Raw genomic sequence first — 23200 nt, forward strand, 5'->3', positions numbered from 1 at the left:
GCCTTTTACTGAGGAGTGGCTTCCGTCTGGCCATTCTACCATAAAGGCCTGATTGGTGGAGTGCTGCAGAGATGGTTGTCCTTCTGGAAGGCTCTCCCATCTCCACAGAGGAACTCTGGAGCTCTGTCAGAGTGACCATTGGGTTCTTGGTCACCTCCCTGTTCAAGGCCCTTCTCCCCCGATTGCTCAGTTTGGCCAGGCGGCCAGCTCTAGGAAGAGCCTTAGTGGTTCCAAACTTCTTCCACACTGTCAACTGTGGAACCTTATATAGACAGGTGTGTGCTTTTCCAAATCATGTCCATCAATTGAATTTACCACAGGTAGACTCCAATCAAGTTGTATAAACATCTCAACGATGATCAATGGAAACAGGATGCACCTGAGCTCAATTCCGAGTCTCATAGCAAAGGGTAACATTTCTAAAAACCTGTTTTTGCGTTTTCATTATTGTGTGTAGATTGATGAGGGAAAACATTAATTTAATCCATTTTAGAAGAAGAATAAGACAGAAAATTAAGACTGTTGTGGCACAATTTCCAGACAGTTGAAAAACCCCAGATAAGAATATGCTCCTGTTCAAGGCTTGCGTGGTATGTCGTTGGGGCAAATACCATCTACTCCACCACTATTCTCCTCTAAGACATCATTCCTTCCACCTCACTGTCATCCTCTGCCAGGTAGTTGGGGCTCTTTGATCGGAGGACTGGCTCAAATTTACCGCGGTTGGGTGTGGCCTCTGAGCTGTTCTTAATCCCGTAACCAAAGTAGATGATAAAACCTAGGAGAGAGATGGAAGAAGGAAGAAAAACTGATTTAAACAGTGATAAACTACGGCATGCCAAAGGTGAACCTCACTGACACACTGTACTTGCGTTACACAAAGTTGTGTAACACAGATAGGCGCAAGAGGCAAATAAATAATAGGGGTGGCAATCTCACTAACCAATAGTCATCCACACTGCAAAGCGACACCACGTTGGCCCATCCAGCTGCATCATGAGGTAAATGTTGACAAAGATACTGACCAATGGCAACACTGGGAGTAGGGGTACCTGAAGGGATTAAAAATGTTTATTTTGTACATTAAACCACACACTGGACATATTCAAGTCTAACAACTACAAAATATGTTCTAATTCACTTTTATGCGAAGAGCTGATGAGGAAACCTTTAGTAAATGGAAACTGGTTTCTCAAGAAAATGTTTGTGAAATGAGTCCTGTGACTGAAAACTTCCATCATACCTTAAAGGTGAGTGACTGTCTGCTCGGGGGCTGTCTCCATATGATGACCATACACAGGAAGGAGAAGAAGACCAGTATCGCACATATGGTGACCCACACTGGGTGGCCACTTACCACCTCTGCCCCACACACAGACAGTACTATGCACAGCAGGGTGAACACCACAGCTAAAGAGAGATTGTTAACTTAGCATGTACAGTGGAATCTTATTAAATCATTTCAATGTATTCTCTCATTTGCATTATCAGACAGCTGCTTCCAGTATGCCAACCCTCTCAAAAAAGGCTAACTTAAATATAGCTTTAAACACCATCAACACTTCACCCTGTCAAAAGGAGGAGACTCACAGATGACAGCGGTAGTGATGTAGACGATGAGCCCGGAGGTCTTGGTTGGGACGTCACAGCTGGGCACCAGCAGCATCTTGAGGATGAACCGCTCCCTGAGGGGCCTGGTCTCCCCCTCACTCTCCTGGCCAAACTCATCCCCACTGTCCCCCTCTGCCATGGCTGCCCTCTGCAGACCCACCAGCTCCACCAGCTTCTCACTGGCACCACTAACACCCAGGGTGCCCGGTTGGTACCTGAGAACAAATACAGTTGAAGTCAGAAGTTTACATACACCTTTGCCAAATACATTTAAACTCAGTTTTTCACAATTCCTGACATTTAATACCAGTAAAAATTCCCTGTCTTAGGTCAGTTAGGATCACCACTTTATTTTAAGAATGTGAAATGTCAGAATAATATTAGAGAGAATGATTTATTTCATCTTTTATTTATTTCATCGTATTCCCAGTGGGTCAGAAGTTTACATACACTCAATTAGTATTTGGTAGCATTGGCTTTAAATTGTTTAACTTGGGTCAAACGTTTCATGTAGCCTTCCACAAGCTTCCCACAATAAGTTGAGTGAATTTTGGCCCATTCCTCCTTACCAAACTGAGTCAGATATGTTAGGCCGCCTTGCTCGAACACACTTTTTCAGTTCTGCTCACAAATTTTCTATGGGATTGAGGTCAGGGCTTTGTGATGGCCACTCCAATACTTTGACTTTGTCGTCCTTAAGCCATTTTTCCACAACCTGGGAAGTATGCTTGGGGTCATTGTCCATTTGGAAGACCCATTTGCGACCAAGCTTTAACTTCCTGACTGATGTCTTGAGATGTTGCTTCAATATATACGCATAATTTTCCTCCCTCATGACGCCATCTATTTTGTGAAGTGCACCAGTCCCTCCTGCAGCAAAGCACCCCCACAACATGATGCTGCCACCCCGTGCTTCACGGTTGGGATGGTGTTCTTCGGCTTGCAAGCATCCCCCTTTTTCCTCCAAACATTACGATGGTCATTATGGCCAAACAGTTCTATTTTTGTTTCATCAGACCAGAGGACATTTCTCCAAAAAGTACAATCTTTGCTCCTATGTGCAGTTGCAAACCGTAGTCTGGATTTTTTATGGCGGTTTTGGAGAGGTGGCTTCTTCCTTGCTGAGCGGCCTTTCAGGTTATGTCGATATAGGACTCGTTTTACTGTGGATATAGCTACTTCTGTACCTGTTTCCTCCAGCATCTTCACATGGTCCTTTGCTGTTGTTCTGGGATTGATTTGCACTTTTCGCACCACAGTACGTTCATCTCTAGGAGACAGAACGCGTCTCCTTCCTGAGTGGTGTGACAGCTGCGTGGTCCCATGGTGTTTATACTTGCGTACTACTGTTTGTACAGATGAATGTGGTCCCTTCAGGCGTTTGGAAATTGCTCCCAAGGATGAACCAGACTTGTGAAGGTCCACACTTTTTTTCTGAGGTCTTGGCTGATTTCTTTAGATTTTCCCATGATGTCAAGCAAAGAGGCACTGAGTTTGAAGGTAGGCCTTGAAATACATCCACAGGTACACCTCCAATTGAATCAAATTATGTCATTTAGCCTATCAGAAGCTTCTAAAGCCATTACATCATTTTTTTGAATTTTCCAAGCTGTTTAAAGGCACAGTCAACTTAGTATATGTAAACTTCTGACCCACTGGTATTGTGATAAAGTGAATTATAAGTGAAATAATCTGTCTGTAAACAATTGTGACTTGTGTCATGCACAAAGTAGATGTCCTAACCGACTTGCCAAAACTATAGTTTGTTAACAAAAAATTTGTGGAGTGGTTGAAAAATGAGTTTTAATGACTCCAACCTAAGTGTATGTAAACTTCCGACTTCAACTCTAGGTAGAATTCAGTCAACCCTTACTTTACTAGTTACGTTGACTGAGAACATTTTCATTTACAGCAAAGAGTTGGATATTTGAGGAATCAAATGTGTTTGTGACTCTTTAAAAAAAAAAAAAAAAAGGGTATTAGCTATAATCCTCTGTGCTAACCTGAGGATAAGCACGCACACAGCCACTAGTGTGTATGCCAGGAGAGTTCCTATCGACATCAGGTCCACCAGGGCTGCCAGATCAAACAGGAATGCCATCAGGGCTGCCGAAAGAAAGAATAGGTTTCAATTCTAAGCAGCATAGAGTAGCAGCTAAACAGTTGACAGAAAACAAAGTGTTGGTGCACAAAGGAGATACTTAGTAAAACATGAGCTAAGCTTACCTGCTACAATACCCGACACAATGGTGGCTAACAGGGGGGTCTTGGTTTTGATGTTCATCTTTGAGAGGAAACGGAAGAGCAGGCCGTCCTCAGCCATGGCATAGATTACACGGGGCATGGGGAACATTGAGCCCAGTAAACTGGACAGGGAAAAGAGAGAAAGACTCAGACAAAGTAGTCGCCATCACACAGAGGCCAGCCATGTCTCTGGACAGTCCACAAACACTGAATGACCCCGAAATAAGTTAACACATGAAACAAACACTTTTGGGTTTACATATTCCACATCATAATTTGTGTCTGTTCCTTTGCCTGCAAATAATCACAAACAAAAAAGGAATTGAAAGCACAGTATATGAAAATAAACATCTGTTCAAACCCAGAAATAAATATCTAACTAAAAATAGCCTGCCATCTGGGTGCCTTTCAACCTTTGATAAAAGTGCACACAAGGCCATGAGGAAGTCTCTATGGGAAACTGTCTGTCAGTCACCTGGTGGAGAGTGCACAGAGGGAGCCCACAGCCACGATGTAGCGGGCAGGGTCCCAGTGCACATACTTGAAGGCCTCTGGCAGCGGGCTCTCTTTGTTCAGCAGGTAGTAGGGCATCATGAGAGTGAGGGCTGCAGACACCCCGAAGTAGGCAAAGAAACAGATGAGCAGAGAAGCCACGATACCGATGGGGATGGAACGCATGGGGTTCTTGGCCTCTTCACCTGTGGAAAAAGATAAAGACGGTTTAGATTTGACAGTCGTCAACCACAGGTACATTTTACATTTACTTTTTAGCCATTAAGGGGACGCTCTTATCCAGAGAATACATGTTCATACTGGTCCCCCGTGGGAATCAAACCCACAACCCTGGCGTTGCAAGTGCCATGCTCTACCAGCTGAACCACACGGAACCAAAACATTAAGAACACCTGCTCTATCCATGACATAGACTGACCAGATGAAAGCTAAGAACCCTTATTGATGTCACTTCTTAAATCCACTTCAGTCTGTGTAGATGAAGGAGAGGAAACAGGTTAACAAAGTATTTTTAAGCCTTGAGACATTGATTGTGTATTTGTGCCATTCAAAGAGTGAATTGGCAAGACAAAAGATTTAACTGCCTTTGAACGGGGTATGATGGTCGGTGCCAGGCGCACTAGTTTGTGTCTCAAGAACTGCATCACTGCTGGGGTTCACACAACAGTTTCCTGTGTGTATCAAGAATGGTCCACCATCCAAAGCACATCCAGCCAACTTGACACAACTGTGGGAAGCATTGGAGTCAACATGGGCCAGCATCCCTGTGGAACGCTTTCAACATCTTGTAGAGTCCATGCCCTGACGATTTGAGGCTGTTCTGAAGGCACAAGCAGGGGGTGCCGTGCCACTCAATATTACTAAAGTGTTCTTAATGTTGTGTGTAAATCATTGGTGTCAAGAGACGAGAGGAAATTGCCTACTTGTGGTTGCGATGCAGTCGAAACCCACAAAGGCGTAGAAGCAAGTTGCTGCACCAGAAAGGACTCCACTGAAGCCGAATGGAGCAAAACCCCCGTTGCCAAACTTCTCTTTAATGATCCTGGACAAAGAAAGAGCAGGGGACTGGTTATAATTATTATTTAATAAAGTTATTGAAGTAGCCTGGAAAATAAAGAAAAACGGCAAAGAGAAAGATAATAATTTCATATTGAGTCTTCAGGAAGAGAACTGGTATCCCTAATGGTTGATGTCTCTAAAGGAGTTAATATATTTTTTGTAAACAGACTCATATATTCAACTACTCCCTAGGGCTGATTTTAAAACACCATTCCTGCCTAATAAACCACTCCTCATGAGCTCTTCTGTCTGTCTGACAGCTGGTTGGTGACTCACTCTGTATCAGTGATGTTGGATGTGTTGACAAAGTACTCGACAGTGAGGTTCCAGTTAGTACGGTCTCCCTTCACCAGTCCTGAGATGATGACGAAGCCCAGCACCACCAGGTTGACCCCCGTGAAGATCTTGTTCACCAGGGCCGACTCACTCACGCCAAACGCCAGCAGGCCTGTGTGGGTGTTGGCAAAGTGTCAGGGCCACAGACGTGGGCAGCGACCAAGCACAGCCAATCATAATGCTAAACTGAATGGGCACTCTTCGCATGCCCTAATGCAGGAATGAAGAGCCCTATCATTGTAGCTGTATTTTCGCTGAGGGTGTGTATAATGCTTTCAAATGTGTTCAGAGTTATGTTAAACGAGAGCCTCACCAGTGAGCAGCAAGATCAGGATGAGGGCGAAGAGGTCTGGGTATTCAGCTAGAATCTTCCCAGGGACCTTGATGGACATGGAGGCTCTGAAGAAGTCTGAGATCTTCTGTTCAACCAGGTTGTCAAAGGTGGAGCTCCAGGCCCGAGCAACACTGGCTGTGCCTGAAAGAGGGAGAGAAGAGGAAGGGAGCGAGAGGAAGAGATTTATAATGACAGAAGTTGGAGTCACACTTTCAAGGGCCCTTCTGTCAAGAGGCAATCCTTCTAGAGGACCAATCTGCCTGTAAAACCTCTTCAGCTCAAGTCCTCATCAGAATCTTAATTATTCAGCTACTCAGAATTGCTGATAATCTCAATTGACTGTCTTGGGTATTGCAGTAATATCCCTGCTTAGAGTAATGAAGAAAAATTATGAGAGATTTATCATTGCACCTCTCATATCCTGTTTAAACCTCAAACGTGTTTCTTGCAACTTTATAAGATACAAAGATATTAAAACGTTCCCTCTCCCCATTTTGAATGACATCCCTTCTTAATCTCAAATCCCTCATTTTCTCTAACTCCCACTTCTGACTCACCTATGACATAGGAGAGGATGAGGTTCCAACCAGTGATGAAGGCCCAGATCTCCCCCACTGTCACATAGCTGTACATGTAGGCTGAACCAGTCTTTGGCACACGGGCACCAAACTCAGCATAACACAGACCAGCAAGGACGGAGGAGAGCGCTGCGATGAGGAAGCAGAGCACGATGGCTGGGCCGGCCTTCTCCCTGGCCACCTCTCCAGCCAGCAAATAGACGCCGGCCCCCAGAGTGGAGCCCACCCCCAGGGCTATCAGGTCCAGTGTGCTCAGGCAGCGGGCGAAGTGGCTCTCTTCCTGGTTACAGTCCAGCGCTCGCCGCCTGAGCAGCATCTTACCAAAGGAAGCTAGCTTCTTAGCCATGGTAGGACAGGAGGTCACCAAGTCAAGAGGAGATGAAGGATCTTCTTACAACCGGCTGGGGAAGAGGAGAAATAAATAAAATACGCTGCATTCGGAAAGTATTCAGACCCGTCGACTTTTTCCAACTTCTTTTTACATTACAGCCTTATTCTAAAATTGATTAAATTGTTTTGTTTCCCCTCATCAATCCACACACAAACAAAATACCCCATAATGACGAAGCAAAAACAGGTTATTAGAATGTTTTACAAATTTATTCAAAATAAAAAACTTATATCATATTTACATAAATATCCAGACCCTTTTTCTTAACCTTTATTTAACTAGGCAAGTCAGTTAAGAACAAATTCTTATTTCCAATGACAGCCTTGTTCAGGGGCAGAACGACAGATTCTTACCTTGTCAGCTTCGGGGATTCGATCTTGCAACCTTCCGGTTACAAGTCCAACGCTCTAACCACTAGGCTACCAGCCGCCCCATGAGACTTGAAATTTAGCTCAGGTTCATCCTGTTTCCATTGATCATCCTTGAGATGTTTCAATCACTTGATTGGAATCCAACTGTGCTAAATTCAATTGATTGGTCATGATTTGGAAAGGCACACACCTGTCTATATAAAAGGTCCCACAGTTGACAGTGCATGTCAGAGCAAAAAACAAAGCCATGAGGTCGAAGGAATGGTCCTTAGATCTCAGACAGAATTGTGTCGAGGCACAGATCTGGAGAAGGGTACCAAAACATTTCTGCAGCATTGAAGGTCCCCAAGAACACAGTGGCCTCCATCATTTGTAAATGGAAGAAGTTTGGAACCACCAAGACTCTTCCTAGAGCTGGCCGTCCGGCCAAACTGTGCAATCTGGGGAAAAGGGCCTCAGTCAGGAAGGTGACCAAGAACCTGATAGTCAATCTGTCATAGCTCCAGAGTTCCTCTGTGGAGATGGGAGAACCTTCCAGAAGGACAACCATCTCTGCAGCACTCCACCAATCAGGCCTTTATGCAATTGGCCAGACGGAAGCCACTCCTCAGTAAAAGGCACATGACAGCCCACTTGGAGTTTGCCAAAAAGGCACCTAAAAGGACTCTCAGACCATGAGAAACAAGATTCTCTGGTCTGATGAAACCAAGATTTAACTCTTTGGCCTGTGTCATGACGTTGGCCTGTGGGTAGGTTTATGACAGTCATAAATACCTCTTTCCCCCTTTTTCTCTCTCCCTACTATAACTGATGTGACATAAGGAAACCCATGGGTTAACATAGAGATTCTGGGTAACATCAGAAGTTGGGGGAAATGAACTATATTCTGGTAATCCGACCAACTGAACATATGCGGTGGTACTTAAGGTATATTATGTCAGTTCGGTTGCCCTCTGACACATTCTCATCAATGATAGAATGACAAACTCTACTGTGGAAAGTCTAAACGTCAGAGGTATCGGATTCACATCGAATTGTTGTTTAATTCAAATGTTTGAATATGACATTATTTGTGAAGAGGTGAAATGTAATTTTAGCTTCCAAATGAGAGATCTGGACTTTCATAAGTGTTCCTCTGCTCACAGTGGCCCGCCCCTGTGAAGAGGCATGGGTTATAAACTTTTCAGACACACCCCTCTCCCTCCACTATAAAAGCCATTGACAAGAATATAACTTCCTGTTCCGGGTACACTAGGATGACGGTCCGGTGTCAGAATGGTTCAGATAATAACTACAGAACTAAGCCAACATCAGCATGGACTTTGATTGTGAATGGTATGAACTTTGAACTCGTATTCACTACAGAAGTGATATCTCCTAGCCGTTGAGTTAGCAACAGCTAAACGCAGGTTAGGAAGGACAGTCCGAGTATCCCGTCCACTACACACAACGTTACTCCAACGTATCCAGTGACTACCAGAGACATTCTTCAAAGGACAGAGGACTCGGGTTGGCGATACGGTCTTCCATCTACCACCAACCCACTGAAGCGCAGCTCAGAGTAAATATTGATTGCATTTTCCTCTTCAAATGGGCAGTAATTTAGAATGCATAAGATACTGTATTTACGATAGCACAGCTCGCCTATGTTCCAGTCTCCCGCTCTTTCACTAGGACTCAGCCCCTTCCCTTTGTGTAACAAGCTGTCATATCTATTCCGCCCGCTAGGGACGTTTTTCCTGTATGACGTAATTTGTGATCAAGTTATGATTTAATTGTATATGTGTGATTCTGTGTGATTAGTTAGGTATTTAGTAAATAAATAATTAAACCCAATTTTGTATTGCTGATTCAACTTGTTAGCCAGGATTTTTGCAGATAATCAAGGATTTACAACTTTCAGATGAGACTGAATAAAATGACGATTAATGTGACTGTTATGGATGTAAAATCTTACTAAATCTTTAAGAGTTTATTCGGAAGATAACAGCTCTATAAATATTATTTCGTGGTGTCCCTCTAGTTAATTAATATTTACATGATTAGTTCAATCAGGTAATATTAATTACGGAGAAATTATTTTATAGAATAGCATGTCATAGCAATTAATCTGGCATAGTCAAAGACACGACACCTGAATACCAAGCGTCACGTCTGGAGGAAACCTGGCACCATCCCTATGGTGAAGCATGGGTGGCAGCAGCATGCTGTGGGGACGTTTTTCAGCGGCAGGGACTGGGATACTAGTCAGGACCGAGGGAAAGATGAACGGAAGAAAGTACAGAGAGACCCTTGATGAAAACCTGCTCTAGAGCGCTCAGGACCTCAGACTAGGGCGAAGGTTAACCTTCCAACAGGACAACGACCTTAAGTACACAGCCAAGACAACGCAGGAGTGGCTTCGGGACAAGTCTCTGAATGTCCTTGAGTGGCCGAGCCAGAGCCCGGACTTGAACCCGATCGAACTTCTCTGCAGAGACCTGAAAATAGCTGTGCAGCAACGCTCCCCATCCAACCTGACAGAGCTTGAGACGATCTGCAGAGAAGAATGGGAGAAACTCCCCAAATACAGTTGTGCCAAGCTTGTATCATCATACCCAAGAAGACAGCTCTCTTACACACACACACACACACACACACACACCACACACACACACACACACACACACACACACACACACACACACACACACACACACACACACACACACACACACACACATTCAACAGGAGTGATTTGAAGGACAAGCCCAGATACTGAAGTGTTTATCACGGCCCACTCTTGGATGCAGAACTGCTTTAACTCAGTGACATTTGTGGGTTTTCCAGCATGAACTGCGCATTCCAAGTCCTGTTACAACTTCTTAAAATTGGGATTAGGTCTGGACTTTGACTAGGCCATTCCAAAACTTCACATTTGTTGCTTGAAAACGAGCAGTTCATGCTTGAAAACCCATACATGTCGCTGAGTTAAAGCAGTTCTGCATGTAAGAGTGGGCCAAAATTCCTCCACAGCGATGTGAGAGACTGATCAATAACCACAGGAAGCGTTTGGTTGGAGTCATTGTAGCTAAATGTGGCACAACCAGTTATTGAGTGTAAGGGTGCAATTACTTTTTCACACAGGGGCATTAATATTTCAGATCCAATCAAAATAAAAATATATTAATCTGGCATAGTCAAAGACACGACACCTGAATACCAAGCATCACGTCTGGAGGAAACCTGGCACCATCCCTATGGTGAAGCATGGGTGGCAGCAGCATGCTGTGGGGACGTTTTTCAGCGGCAGGGACTGGGATACTAGTCAGGATCAAAATAATCCAATCAAAATAAAAGATAGACAGTCAGGGAGAATACATTTTTTTTTTTAAATGAATTTAGCATTTTGTTATGTTTGAGCAAAAAAAATAAGAACATTATCCATGGCAAAGTGCATAGAATTGCAGGAAACTAGCTTTAAAACTGCAAGAACAAAAAATCTCAGCTCCATGGCAGAATATGTAGAATCGCAGGAAATTCGATTTAAGACAGCAAAAAAAAGAAAAGGAATTGGCCTAAAAATGCTAAAATGTCAAATTTTGCCATGACAACGGCCGAACGAGCTCATTGGCACGCCCCCCTACCACGACAACCATCTAAGGCCCTTTTTGATCCAGAAAAAAACCTGATTGGTACAGATCTGTACCTGGGAACAGAGCTCATTAGAATAAAAGCCAGTGTGTAGAATAATATCCAAACATGCAAAGGAGGATATTACATTTTTCTACCTTTGTGTACCTGTTCAGGATCCATCACCATGAAGAGAATGACATAAATAATTATGCATTTCTGTACAGAACAGGGACCCATGATGTCATTCTGTTACAAGGTGTTTATCTACTTCACTTAGTAGTTCAATAACAAAAATAGATTATTTTCAAACTCAAGGTGTCATGTTGTAGCTGACACACCATTCTTTCTGACATCTTTGAATCTTAATTCGGGGCAGATATTCAACTGAGTTTTTGGAAAACGTGGTCACATAAAAAAGTTGAAGGAGATTAAATAAAAAAAAATATGTTTCCCAATTTTACATCTGCACTGTTCTTTAATTAAATGTATTTTGGAAAAATATTCAGTGGGAACTGTTAAAAGTAGTCATTGTGCTTAGTGTTGTATGGTTTGTTTAATTTTGCAATCAATTGTTTTTGTTTGGCATACTTTTAAAGCGAAAAATAGGAGGTTCAGCGTCATTCTGTTAACGTGTAAAACCCCATTCTCTCTACAGATCTCAACCTGACACTAGGATAACTTGCTTCTAAAGGCAGGCTGGCTGAATAGTGAATAATGGCAGGCAGCCATTTAGGCATAGACAGTGACAGCTCTGTCCCGACCTCTGGCTGGTGGTCCCTCACGGGAAGAAAACCATGCAGTAGTGTTGACCAGTACCCTGACCTTGGCAGAGACCATAGTGAATCTGAAAGACTAGCTAAGGGAGAGATTTAAGAACCCCATTCATTTGCAGCCAGAAGAAAAACTAAAATAGGAGAACAAAGAAAATAAATAAGAAAAGAGAAGAGGGAGAAAGGGGGGCAAATAGGAGGAATGGCAGCGACGTTGGCAAAGAAAGCATGGGAGAGAGAGACAGGGGAATGGAAAAACCTGATGAAGGGCCTATGACTTGACACACCAGACCGATTTAAATTTTAAAGAAGCATAAGAAAAATAGAATCACCACATCCAACGGTGCCCAAAACAGCTATCATTAAACAGGAAGGAATAGCCTAGCTGTCTAAGCCCACTGTTAGGGCGCCATGGTTGGACATAATAAAGCTCTCCTGTCTGGCGATGGCTTCGAGTTGAAGGGTTGATCCTTGGCACACACACACACCGGAGAGGCCATGCAAGTTTAATCAGGTCGAGTCTGGGAAACACACCTTATCAGGAGGAGGAGCATCTATGTCAACTCTGTTTGGCTGACAAAAGATAACACCTACAGGGAACACAGACTACACAGGTGACTGCATAGCATACACCCATTCATATCTCAGGCCCTTGTTCTCAATCTGTAGTGTACACACTATAGGCTATGAGTTCAACAAATAGGCATAACTCAGTCACCAGTTACTACACACACAGCACTTACCATTTTCTAACCATTTGAACAGTAACATATTGCTGACTTTAGGCTGACAATAGGGATACAGTCAATGGGATTGCAAGGTCTGCTTGTCTGCGTGTGTCAATCTACTAGAATCAGTAGGCTGACATACTAGCCAGGAGAAGTTGAGCCAGCCAGTCTCTGCAATCACAACTAGGCCTAAATCAAGCATAGAGTTGGCCTTTCTCCTCCATTAAGAGGATAATCGGCAACGTTACGTAAGCCTTCTAACCTTCTTGGAAATAATTTGCCATGACTATGGGCTCTATTCAAGCTGATTCCGTGATAGAAATGTAAAGGTAATTTCCCATTGAGCCGACATATGCAGCGTTTACCGTGAATGAGGTCTCTGCTAAAGCGGGAACATTGCTTTTAAATCTCAATCACGCTGTATAGCTGAACTTACACGATGCGGATTGAATAGAGCACTGTTTGTGTAGCCTAGAAAGAGTATGGCGTAGTGTGTGGGCTAAACTAACCAAAGTCTTAGCAATAGGTTGTGGGAGCTGAAGTAATGAGTCGTTCTGGTCATGTATAAGCAGGTGTATTCTCAATACAATTGTAAAAGATAGAAGAACCATTGTAAAAAGAATTTATGACAGAAAATCTGGCCTAGGTGCCAGGACATTTCCGAATTCAACAACGCTACATTGTTGTCTTGCCATGGCTACAACAAGTTGTTCCATGCTCACAGAGTTTGAGTAAATAAAGAAAAATAACAGTTCTACAGTTCATGATTCAATTTAAACAGTTCAAGTTAACCGGCCACTTTCAGAAGACCAAGCATCATATGACAATGGAATCATTGCCAATGTTTATTAAGGAATGAGGCAGGGCATAATGCTCAATTTGCAGGTCCTGGAATCCAGGACGGGTGTTTCCATGGTTACCTCACTTCACCTCATCTGAAATGACACCAGTTGGTGCACACTGCATTTGCTATTCATCAGATCCTTTCCTCCAAAAGGGCAATCTAATTATGGGCCATGATGACAACAGAGCATCAGCAGCCAGCTTTCTTTTTATTAACGTGCCCATGTCTCCACAATAATGCAATTCACCAAAAGGCTGAAAGATCTTCTGGAGTGCCCATTCTATACATGGAGGTTAACTCTTATAGTAGGCTTATGCCATTCATTTGATCACTTCCAAGTGAGCTGTTTACCTCATCACCCTACCAACACCACACACTATCCTCTCAGCCCGGGCGCACTCACAGGTCTCAAGCAGACAAAACTTACTCAGCCTGGGAATCTCTCCATGGAGTGACACTCCTTCAGCAGGGCTCTTTCACACTAGTCTTTCCAGTCACAGTAAATGGCTAAAACACGCAAACATTACTTGGAATCCCAACAGAAGGTAGGTGTGGTGGTTTGATTGGTGGTTAGGTTTCTTGGCTGAAAAAAATAAAATTAAAAAATACCCTACAGAAATAGGGACACCGGGAAAAGACATCCCTCAGCAGGTAAATTTGAACATAGTTATGCAAACCATTAACATAGAGCCAAGCATTCCACAATAGAAACTGTCAGTACTACGTTTGCAGATTAAGCAGCAATAGGATACCCAAGGCTATATTTGGTTTAAACATTGTAGTTGGAGGGACATTATTACCTAACTAGACAAGATTAATACATTCAAGAGTGAAAGGGCTACAGGCTTGCAAAGAGCAATGCAGAGGTCAGTGTTTTGACAAGGAACAAAGTAAACAGCCACCCACCTGATTCCAGGGGTACAGATGGCTAGATAGGTCAAATACAGAATGAATGGTCGACAGTCAAATATTAATCTAGCTAACTACATAAAACAACGACAGAGTCTGATTTACGTTTGGGTTCAACTAGCTATTGCTGACGATGTGAGTCAGAGCACGCGAGTCTTGTAGCCTGGCACAAATCGTAGTCGCGCGTGGATTGTGGTAGCCATGCTGGGCATCGCGAAAATGTCCAGCAGACCAACCAACAACTGCCACATTCGTTCCAGCTACTGCTATTCACTATACATCTCCCTATCTTGAATTTCAGAGTTCATTGATTCCTATCGGTGAGCGGTCGCATTTGGTTCACTCTTGGAACACATAGCTAGCAAATTCAATTTACATTCGATGCCTTTGGTAAATAACTTATAGCTACATACCTGAGGAATTGATGGGCACAGAAATAAATTCTGCGATCAGATGGAACATCTGTTTTTACAGTCCGAAAAAGGTGTAACTGTAGAATATGACTACTCTAAATGGCACAACCAATGTATTTTGTTTGGCTAAAAGTGTAAACATCCCGCCTCTACTCAACTCTCATTGGTTGTCATCATCCGGGGAAATAGCAAGATTAATGTGATTTGTCAGACGTCATTGGAATGTAAGCAACGTCAATACCTTTTAATTACAAAGGTAACATTTCCACATGGAACTAATGTATTAAATTCCTTAAAATTATGTGAGTAATTTAATTTTAATAGAACGGACGTCTATTTATCTACTACAGTGTACTAGTAGATTCAATTCCTTTTTTACGTCACTATTACACCAGGTATGGTTATTTCCATCTGGTCTGGTCGCTTTCTTGCCTTGTCCTCTTCTTGACCACTGGTTTGAAAGATAACTGAGGAAAGCAATTTCCACTAAATTGGTGAGAGATTATTGGGCCATAATAACAGAATATTTGTTAAATGAGGAGACAACCACCTTTGATAGATTTTCAGTGGTTTAATAAACTAACAGTACATTGTGGTCAACAAATCAGAAAAAAACAGCCTTTATGTATTTGAATGGTCAAAAACACATGAACATAAAACACAAATTAAATGGTTGGCGACTAGCCATCAGTTTAGTTGTGAGGCCGAGGATGTTTCAGGAAGACATGTCACAATCACAAGGCAGCAGAAACTGTCTTTGGTGCTTGATTACAGACATATCCGGCTGCATCAGCCTCACCCCACACATTAAACAGAAGCACCTAAACACTGAATAATATTTCCTTCTAAGACAACCCTGTATCTGCGAGTGTAAGCAAAATAAGTATCCTGCTGGACATTCTAGTTATTGATTGAGCTTTATTTTACCAGGTAAGTTGATTTCAAATATTCTCATTTACAACAACCTACAATAGTGTTGCAGTAGAAAGGTTGAAAATGATTGTGACCACGGTGGCGAGAATCTAGGTTGGGAGTTTTCCCAACACATTGGGGTTAAGATCCCTACTATTACATCAAGTGCAATTTAGTCTTTGATGACCATTGAGGTGGTATGAATGAATATTTGTCCCCAAGACTTGATCTAATACTTGGCAATTTTTTCTATGACACTATGGAATCATTCCTCTATCAAGATTCGTAAATAAGTTGTCAAGTACATATACATGAATGTAAAAAGAATCTTAATGGAATGTAATAGAATGCTTTGTGTTGGTGAGTCAGGTTGGCCAGGTTTCCCTTCGTAGATCGATCTCTATAACTGAGAAACTGTTTGCTCAGGGGAAAGTATTTTTGGCAGAGCCTGTCATTTTCACATGAGAAATGTACACAATTATATTTCACCAAGCAGAATTCATGAGTTAGGAAGCCAACTTGTGTTACTAAAACAATATTTTCTCATTCCAAAAATTAAGTCTTATAATTATTACCAACTCCTACTTACTTAATAAGCCTCAAGTTTAACTCCAGAAAAATCCTGTTGTTTCAAAAAGGTAACTTACTAACTCACTGGTTTTATAAATTCACCACCCTCAGTCTTCTGCTACAAGTTAAATGCTCTGCATGTGAATACCCCCAGAGCTTCCCCAGAACAACTACAAATAAGATATGTATATATGTACACAGTATTTACAGAGAGTTCCGGCAGATGCAGTTGTCTAGGAGGATGGGCCACCTGTGGAAGAGACAGCGTGGGCTCTAGTGATAAAGCCAAACAGCCAGGGGGTGTAGGGTTGAGAAGATGGGCTGAGTACACCATCATTTTCATCTCTGGGGCTGCTATAGAAAGGAAAACAAATCACAGCTATTCATGGACTTATTAGCATCTGAGGATTAGTGTTGCCAGTCTCACTACACTTATGTAGACCAAGACTTTAAAGTCTAAACAAAAGGCATAGACCATTACTGTTCTACAATGTCTATAACATAGTTACTACTATCAAAAAAAGGGTAAGATTGTGTAGGTTAGTTCTAGGCTCTGATTCAATGGCTAGGTTAACAGAACCTTCCTTAGAAAAATAAATAATTTATATGATCTCAGGGGTATGTTCCATTATTGCTAAAGAATAGGTTTGAAATCAAGACTTCCTTTATATCACAAATGAAAAACTAGAGTCAATGATTGAGGCATTGTGTTACCAGTTTCAGCGTACAGCATCCGACAGATTTTAGGGTGCTGGAGATGAGAGCATTTTGATGTAAACTGGTAATTCAAATCTTAACTGCATGTAATCTGTCTTAAAAAAAAAACAATAGCAAGGTCTAGCCATACATACATTATATGAATGTTAGATACTGCTCTCTAGGTCTCAGTTAGTGCCGCCATGAAAGCCTGCATGACTGGTTTAAAGGGACATTCCAAATATGTTCAACTTCATATTCCTACTCATAAATTGATTAAAATCACACGACGCATACCAATGATGTCATCAGAAACACTTACTGTTTTTTTTACTAAAAAACAAAGATAAGCGTAATTTTCAAATATGTTGTGGTGCTGTAGATATATAAAATATCAAGTTGAAAAACAGTGACATTTCCCTTTAAGCCAAAAGGGGAAGTAACGTACTTTACTAAAGATGAACTGTAAATATTACCCCATGCATGCATGCAACCATATCATGGCAACAGTTACACTTACTCAAGGAAAATTAAAAAAGGAGAAAGTGGTTGATTGAAAAAGAGGGAAGCGAAGAGATATTTGAGCGTAAATGCATGAATGTATTATTGGTAACCCGCTAAACCAAATCTGAATTGACACACACAAAAGCGGTTGGAAAATGATCACAATTGTATTAATATGAATAAAAAGCATAACCAAACTTACTTTATTCACACCTAAAAAAAAAAGGGGGGGGAAGACATTGTAAGACACAAAAACCTCTGATACTGTTCTCTGTATGTTCAGGTTCCTTAAACCACTGTAAAATGTAATCTCTTACAACATTACAGAATATAATCCTTTTGTCCCCTTGCTAAGCTATAGCTTCTTAATTTTCACATTTAAAATGATGAGAAACAGTCATCACCAGCCAGGTTTCCATCCAATTGGCGACAGATTTTCATGCAATTATTCTAAAATCTGCATAAAAACAATACACATCCCACCAGAGATGCGTTTATCAAATTGACTTGTTGCGGATAAAAAGCTGTGCGTGATGAAGGAGTGCACATAAAGATTACTTCTACTGTTAAATTCCCATGTAACAAATAAAAACATAGAAGTTAAATGGGTTTCCATCGCATTTTCAACTCTACTGGTGGTTTTGTAAAAGAAAAAGTTGCGTTTTACAGCGAATGTGCCGACTCTGGTCTTGGCACGTGTGCTCTAACCAACACCTTGCAGATACAGCGCGGGTAGGCTACCTACATAATTATGGTTAAGACTGAGCTTTGTACTTGTCAAACGGGGCAGCCAAGCATTGACCATGCTGGTAATTTATGAACATTTGAACAACTTGGACATGTTCTGTTATAATCTCCACCCGGCACAGCCAGAAGAGGACTGGCCACCCCTCATAGCCTGGTTCCTCTCTAGGTTTCTTCCTAGGTTTTGGCCTTTCTAGGGAGTTTTTCCTAGCCACCGTGCTTCTACACCTGCATTGCTTGCTGTTTGGGGGTTTAGGCTGGGTTTCTGTACAGCACTTTGAGATATCAGCTGATGTAAGAAGGGCTATATAAATAAATTTCATTTGATCATCACCAGAATAAGACTCTGTATTTATCTGAAAGGAGCATCAAGCTCATCACCGTGAACTTTCAGCTCCCGGTGAAGTGCATCATAACTTATTTCATCTGTAGCCTAATGAACTGCAAGCTTTCCCCGAGTCGTAGTGGGAGGACCACACAACATAGCATCGTGTGACTCCAAGATGGTTATTACAAAGGCGTTTCCACCGCCATTTCTCACATCATTAATTTTACCAACACAAAAAGAGCCCACCTTGTCTAGTGTATTTTGTTTTGTAGATATTTGGACATTTTCCAGACAAATTTGCTGTTTCCATCAGCCCTGATATTTTTACCCGACATGTACTTTACTCACATAAAAATGTTGGATGGAAATCTGTTACAGACACACATTTATACAATAAATATTAATGCTTTTAGGTTATACAAAATTATCTTATAATTTCACCCGATTATGCTTCTAGTAAGCACAAAATTAGTGTACTAGGTAAGTCAAGACTTGATAGCTGAGGTCATACTGTGTGTGTTATATATAATTTAGTGTACAAATAAAATGCTATTCCCTTGCTGGGAGAGATGGATGGAAACCGCTAAGGAACAGCCAGCACACCCCACCTACTGCCACACCCCTCTCCAACCCAGCCACCCAGTCGGCTAGCGCAAGTAGGCTGTATCTGTGCCAAAACGCAGGTATTTTTCATCCTTTTTTTGTCAGCACTTTTATTTCCCTGACTGATCAAAACTCGTTCTCTCATGCTGCATCTTGTCTCTACGCAGCAGACATACACAGAGTATACCCAAAATTAGGAACACCTTCCTAATATTGAGTTTCGCACTCTCCCCCCTCCTTTGCCCTCAGAACAGCCTCAATTCGTCGGGGCATGGACTCTACAAGGTGTCGAAAGCGTTCCACAGAGATGCTGGCCCATGTTGACTCCAATGCTTTCCACAGTTGTGTCAAGTTGGCTGGAAGTCCTCTGGGTGGTGGACCATTCTTGATACACACGGGAAACTGTTGAGCATGAAAATACCCAACAGTTCTGCACCTGGCACCTAACACTATACCCCATTCAAAAAAGCACTTAAATATTTTGTCTTGCCCATTCACCCTCTGAATGGCACACATACACAATTCATAACTCAATTGTATCAAGGCTTAAAAATCATTCTTTACCCATCTCCTCCCCCTCATCTACACTGATTGAAGTGGATTTAACAAGTGACATCAAAAAGGGATCATAGCTTTCACCTGGTCAGTTTATGTAATGGAAAGAGCAGGTGTTCTTAATGTTCTATATACTCAGTGTATCATAAGCAATACGTTTGGAACATTAATCGCAATAAATATCAGCACCTAAGAATCGTGATAATATCATATCGTGAGGTCCCTGGCAATTCTCTGCCCTAGATGGCAACTCAATCCTGCCCATCCTACTGGCGTACTTTTCCAGGAATGTAGTTCCGGTCAATGGACTCATCCTGAAGGAACATGTGAAGACAGCGCTCATTCTGGGCCAGGGGATGACCTGCGAGTCTGGTGATAGTGGAGAAAGAAGTAGGTTTCAGGTAATTAGCAATCATAATTGCTTATTAGTGGAGTCAAAAGGCAGATGGCTGGGAGTTAATTTGACAATGCATTGAAATGGAGAGCCATACAGAGAGAGAAATACCATTGGCAGAAACCTTACACACCTGTTGATAAACTGTTCCAAGCCTACCCTCCGCTCCTCAATGAAGGAGTCCTCAAAGATACCCTCATCTCCTCGGAAGGGCAGCTGTCTCTTCAAAGCTTTGCCAGGGAGAGGGGGCACCACAATCTGTAGAAAGCGCACACCTTATCAGTAAATGAGTTACTTAGAAACAAACACAGGAATTCCAACAAAAGAAATTGGCATTATAATGGTGAGACATACAGGCAATTAGTTATGCAGTGAGAGCTTACCTTACTGTCTCTCTCCAGCTCATTCTTCAGCCACTCAAAATCACTGTACCTTCTTCGCACAACAGAGTCCTTAAGTTTGAAGATGGGAAGGTTTGTCTGCACATGATAACAAGTATATTAATCACTACATTAAAATGATAGAAATCTAGATTGGGGAGTGGCATTTCCAGTACAGCATATCCAGTGACATGGTCAGACTTCAGTACTTACACCCTTCATAAATGAATAATTTGATCAGCATCTTGTCTCAATCTGTGAACACCACTGTTCAATTATGAAACTGGCGTGGTGTATTTAGTGATAGTGGATGGTTCATAATACAACCCCATTTTAGAGAGTAGGGAAACCCAGAGGAGTGTCCATGAGATTGTTGCATTAATAAAACAAAATTCTTTTACCTTTATTTAACTAGGCAAGTCAGCTAAGAACAAATTCTTATTTTCAATGACGGCCTAGGAACAGTGGGTTAACTGCCTTGTTCAGGGGCAGAACGACATTTTTACCCTGTCAGCTCAGGGATTCGTGTAACCTTTTAGTTACTAGTCCAACGCTCTAACCACTAGGCTACTTGCCACCCCATGCAGTGTGAGAGCCAGGTAATTAGTTGAGGTCTGTAGTAGTATGGGTATACACTGGCCAACTTATGTCTACCCCTCAGCCCATATAGTCTTTAACCACAGGTGTCAAACTCATTCCATGGAGCGCCTAATGCAGGATTTCCTAAACTCTGTGCATGTTTTTGCCCTAGCGCTACACAGCTGATTCAAATAATCATGACATGTTAATCAATTGAATCAGCTGTGCAGTGTTACGGCAAAAAACAAAAAGGTGCACAGATTTTAGGAAATGCTGGCCTAGTGTCTGTGGGTTTTCACTTCTCCCTTGTACTTAATGACTTAAGGTCACTAATTAGGAAGGAACTCCCCTCACCTGGTTGTCTAGGTCTTAATTGAAGTGAAAAACCCACAGACACTAGGCCCTCCATGGAATGAGTTTGACACCCCTACTAGACAGACAAGTTGCCTCCCACAATGTACCAATGTTCAAGCATGCCCTAGGATTTGTGAGACTAGCTCAAGTTCAAACACATTTCTTTCTATACCGTGAAGGTTTAACACCCCAGTGGCTGTCTGTTCATCTCATAACACCACTCATAGCCTGGTTTCTTCCTAGGTGCTGGCCTTTCTAGGGAGTTTTTCCTAGCCACCGTGCTTCTACACCTGCATTGCTTGCTGTTTGGGGGTTTAGGCTGGGTTTCTGTACAGCACTTTGAGATATCAGCTGATGTAAGAAGGGCTATATAAATAAATGTGATTGATTGATAACGAACTAACTGGCCAAATATTCTTTAATATCGAGCCTGGGGATTCCAAGGATGTGCAGGGTTTTCTTCTGGGTTGGAGAAAACACATGCACATCCTACATAATTGAATAAACGAGCTAGCTATAGCCTAACATACTGACTGGCAAAGGCTACCTGCAGAAACACTACCTAACCTGACAACCTTTCACGTGCTGGCTATGTAATGTTTGTGGTAGCCATATTAGTAACGACTGCATCAGGAATTTGGATGAAATTATTATTTAACATGACAAAGTGAAAGGCTAAGCATTTGAACAGCAAAAAGTCGAGTCTCTCCAAAAACACGTCCCAACCCATGTTCCCACACCATACTAGCGTCACCTACACTAGGCCCCGCCAAAATCACCGGCCTCGATTTCAATACTGGCGCTCCTCACCTGCATTCTCACTTCATAAGTGGTAAATCGGTTCCGGCCGACTCCAATAGTTTGTGGGTCATAAACGTCGATTTCAAGAAAATTGCTTGGGGGGCCATAAGCATCTGTAAGATCCTGCGGTTTAGAGTTTAATCGGCGAGTGTCTGCAACCGTGGGATCCGACATTTTCGGTTTCTGCTGCTAATCTCGAGTCGATAACTGGGATCGTCACTAGTTAACACAACCACAAAGTCATAATTATAGCTAAACCCCGCCCATTTCAAAATTGATATTTTTATAATCTGATTTTCAAGCACACTGTTAACATTATGCCTAACCTTAAATTAAGGCCAAAATGCTCACTTGTTTGTAGCCAATATAGACTGTTTCTTTGGAATCTGACTTTGTGGCTGTGTTATGTAGTGGAAAGCCAGAAATTGGGTCGTTCTTCTATGGCCAAGTCATACACCCCGCCCATTTATACAATTGATCTTAAAATTTGATTTTAAACCTAACATTTTAGTCACTTATCAGACGCTCTTGTCAAGAGCGATTTGCAGGAGGAATTCGGGTTAAGTGCCTTGCTGAAGAGTACATTGACCGAATTTTCACCTAGTTTTGACTGTGGCTGTGGAATCTGACTTTGTGGCTTTGGAATCTGACTTTGTGGCTATAGAAGCTAGTGGAAAGGCAAACTGGTGGTGAAGGTTCTTGTTCCGCAGCCAATCGAAGCAGAGCAAACGCATTTACCGTGGTTTATTTTGACCAATTGCAGAGAATGAAACAATTGTGCCAAAATTAAATAAGTGTGAAACAATAATCATGCTGACAAAATGGGATCAAAATATTATCAATAAAGAGAACGAAAGTATATAATTTGAAAGACTTACAAATCTACAGAACGGCTTATACTATTGCAAAAAAAGTATACGTTTCCAGAATAACGATTTAAAGTAAATCAGACCAGATGTATATGTTTGCTGTAGATAGGTCTATCTTTACTGTATAGCCTTTAATTCTGTTTACATCACGCGCTGCATTCGTCAAAGGGTTATTCGGCCAACCACTCCCCAAAG

General features: G+C 42.0%; 2 protein-coding genes across 6 annotated transcripts; both read right to left on the reverse strand.

The window, feature by feature from the left end:
• Nucleotides 1-396: 396 nt before the first annotated feature.
• Nucleotides 397-14818, reverse strand: LOC120062344 (cationic amino acid transporter 3-like). The gene is made up of 12 exons (XM_039012241.1): nucleotides 14717-14818; nucleotides 6655-7076; nucleotides 6077-6238; nucleotides 5704-5875; nucleotides 5292-5410; nucleotides 4331-4553; nucleotides 3838-3977; nucleotides 3615-3717; nucleotides 1591-1826; nucleotides 1244-1410; nucleotides 944-1052; nucleotides 397-778 (listed from the first exon to the last, which is right to left on the reverse strand). Exons 2-12 carry the CDS (start codon nucleotides 7019-7021, stop codon nucleotides 636-638), a joined length of 1941 nt encoding a protein of 646 aa, XP_038868169.1. The 5' UTR covers nucleotides 7022-7076; nucleotides 14717-14818; the 3' UTR covers nucleotides 397-635.
• A 454-nt stretch (nucleotides 14819-15272) lies between these two features.
• Nucleotides 15273-22522, reverse strand: LOC120062346 (sorting nexin-12-like). 5 transcript variants are annotated; one of them, XM_039012245.1, is made up of 7 exons: nucleotides 22146-22522; nucleotides 20406-20501; nucleotides 20156-20280; nucleotides 19907-19997; nucleotides 17601-17611; nucleotides 16913-16949; nucleotides 15273-16549 (listed from the first exon to the last, which is right to left on the reverse strand). In XM_039012245.1, exons 1-5 carry the CDS (start codon nucleotides 22308-22310, stop codon nucleotides 17606-17608), a joined length of 483 nt encoding a protein of 160 aa, XP_038868173.1. In that variant the 5' UTR covers nucleotides 22311-22522; the 3' UTR covers nucleotides 15273-16549; nucleotides 16913-16949; nucleotides 17601-17605. The 5 variants fall into 5 exon arrangements, with proteins under 5 accessions (XP_038868173.1, XP_038868172.1, XP_038868174.1 ...); XM_039012244.1 differs by having other exon boundaries at nucleotides 15273-16552; XM_039012246.1 differs by lacking the exon at nucleotides 16913-16949.
• Between the last annotated feature and the right edge of the window lie 678 nt (nucleotides 22523-23200).

This window comes from Salvelinus namaycush, chromosome 17, assembly GCF_016432855.1.
Source record: "Salvelinus namaycush isolate Seneca chromosome 17, SaNama_1.0, whole genome shotgun sequence".
NCBI lineage: Eukaryota > Metazoa > Chordata > Actinopteri > Salmoniformes > Salmonidae > Salvelinus > Salvelinus namaycush.

Coding starts and splice junctions, on each gene's coding strand:
- LOC120062344 (XM_039012241.1), bottom strand. CDS start 7,021: ATGGCTAAGAAGCTAGCTTCCTTTGGTAAGATGCTGCTCAGGCGGCGA. Junction 5,876..6,076: donor CCTGATCTTGCTGCTCACTG/GTGAGGCTCTCG, acceptor ACACCCACACAG/GCCTGCTGGCGTTTGGCGTG. Junction 3,978..4,330: donor CTCTGTGCACTCTCCACCAG/GTGACTGACAGA, acceptor TTCCCTGTCCAG/TTTACTGGGCTCAATGTTCC.
- LOC120062346 (XM_039012242.1), bottom strand. CDS start 22,310: ATGTCGGATCCCACGGTTGCAGACACTCGCCGATTAAACTCTAAACCG. Junction 20,281..20,405: donor AGCTGGAGAGAGACAGTAAG/GTAAGCTCTCAC, acceptor CGCTTTCTACAG/ATTGTGGTGCCCCCTCTCCC. Junction 19,998..20,155: donor TTGGAACAGTTTATCAACAG/GTGTGTAAGGTT, acceptor CACTATCACCAG/ACTCGCAGGTCATCCCCTGG.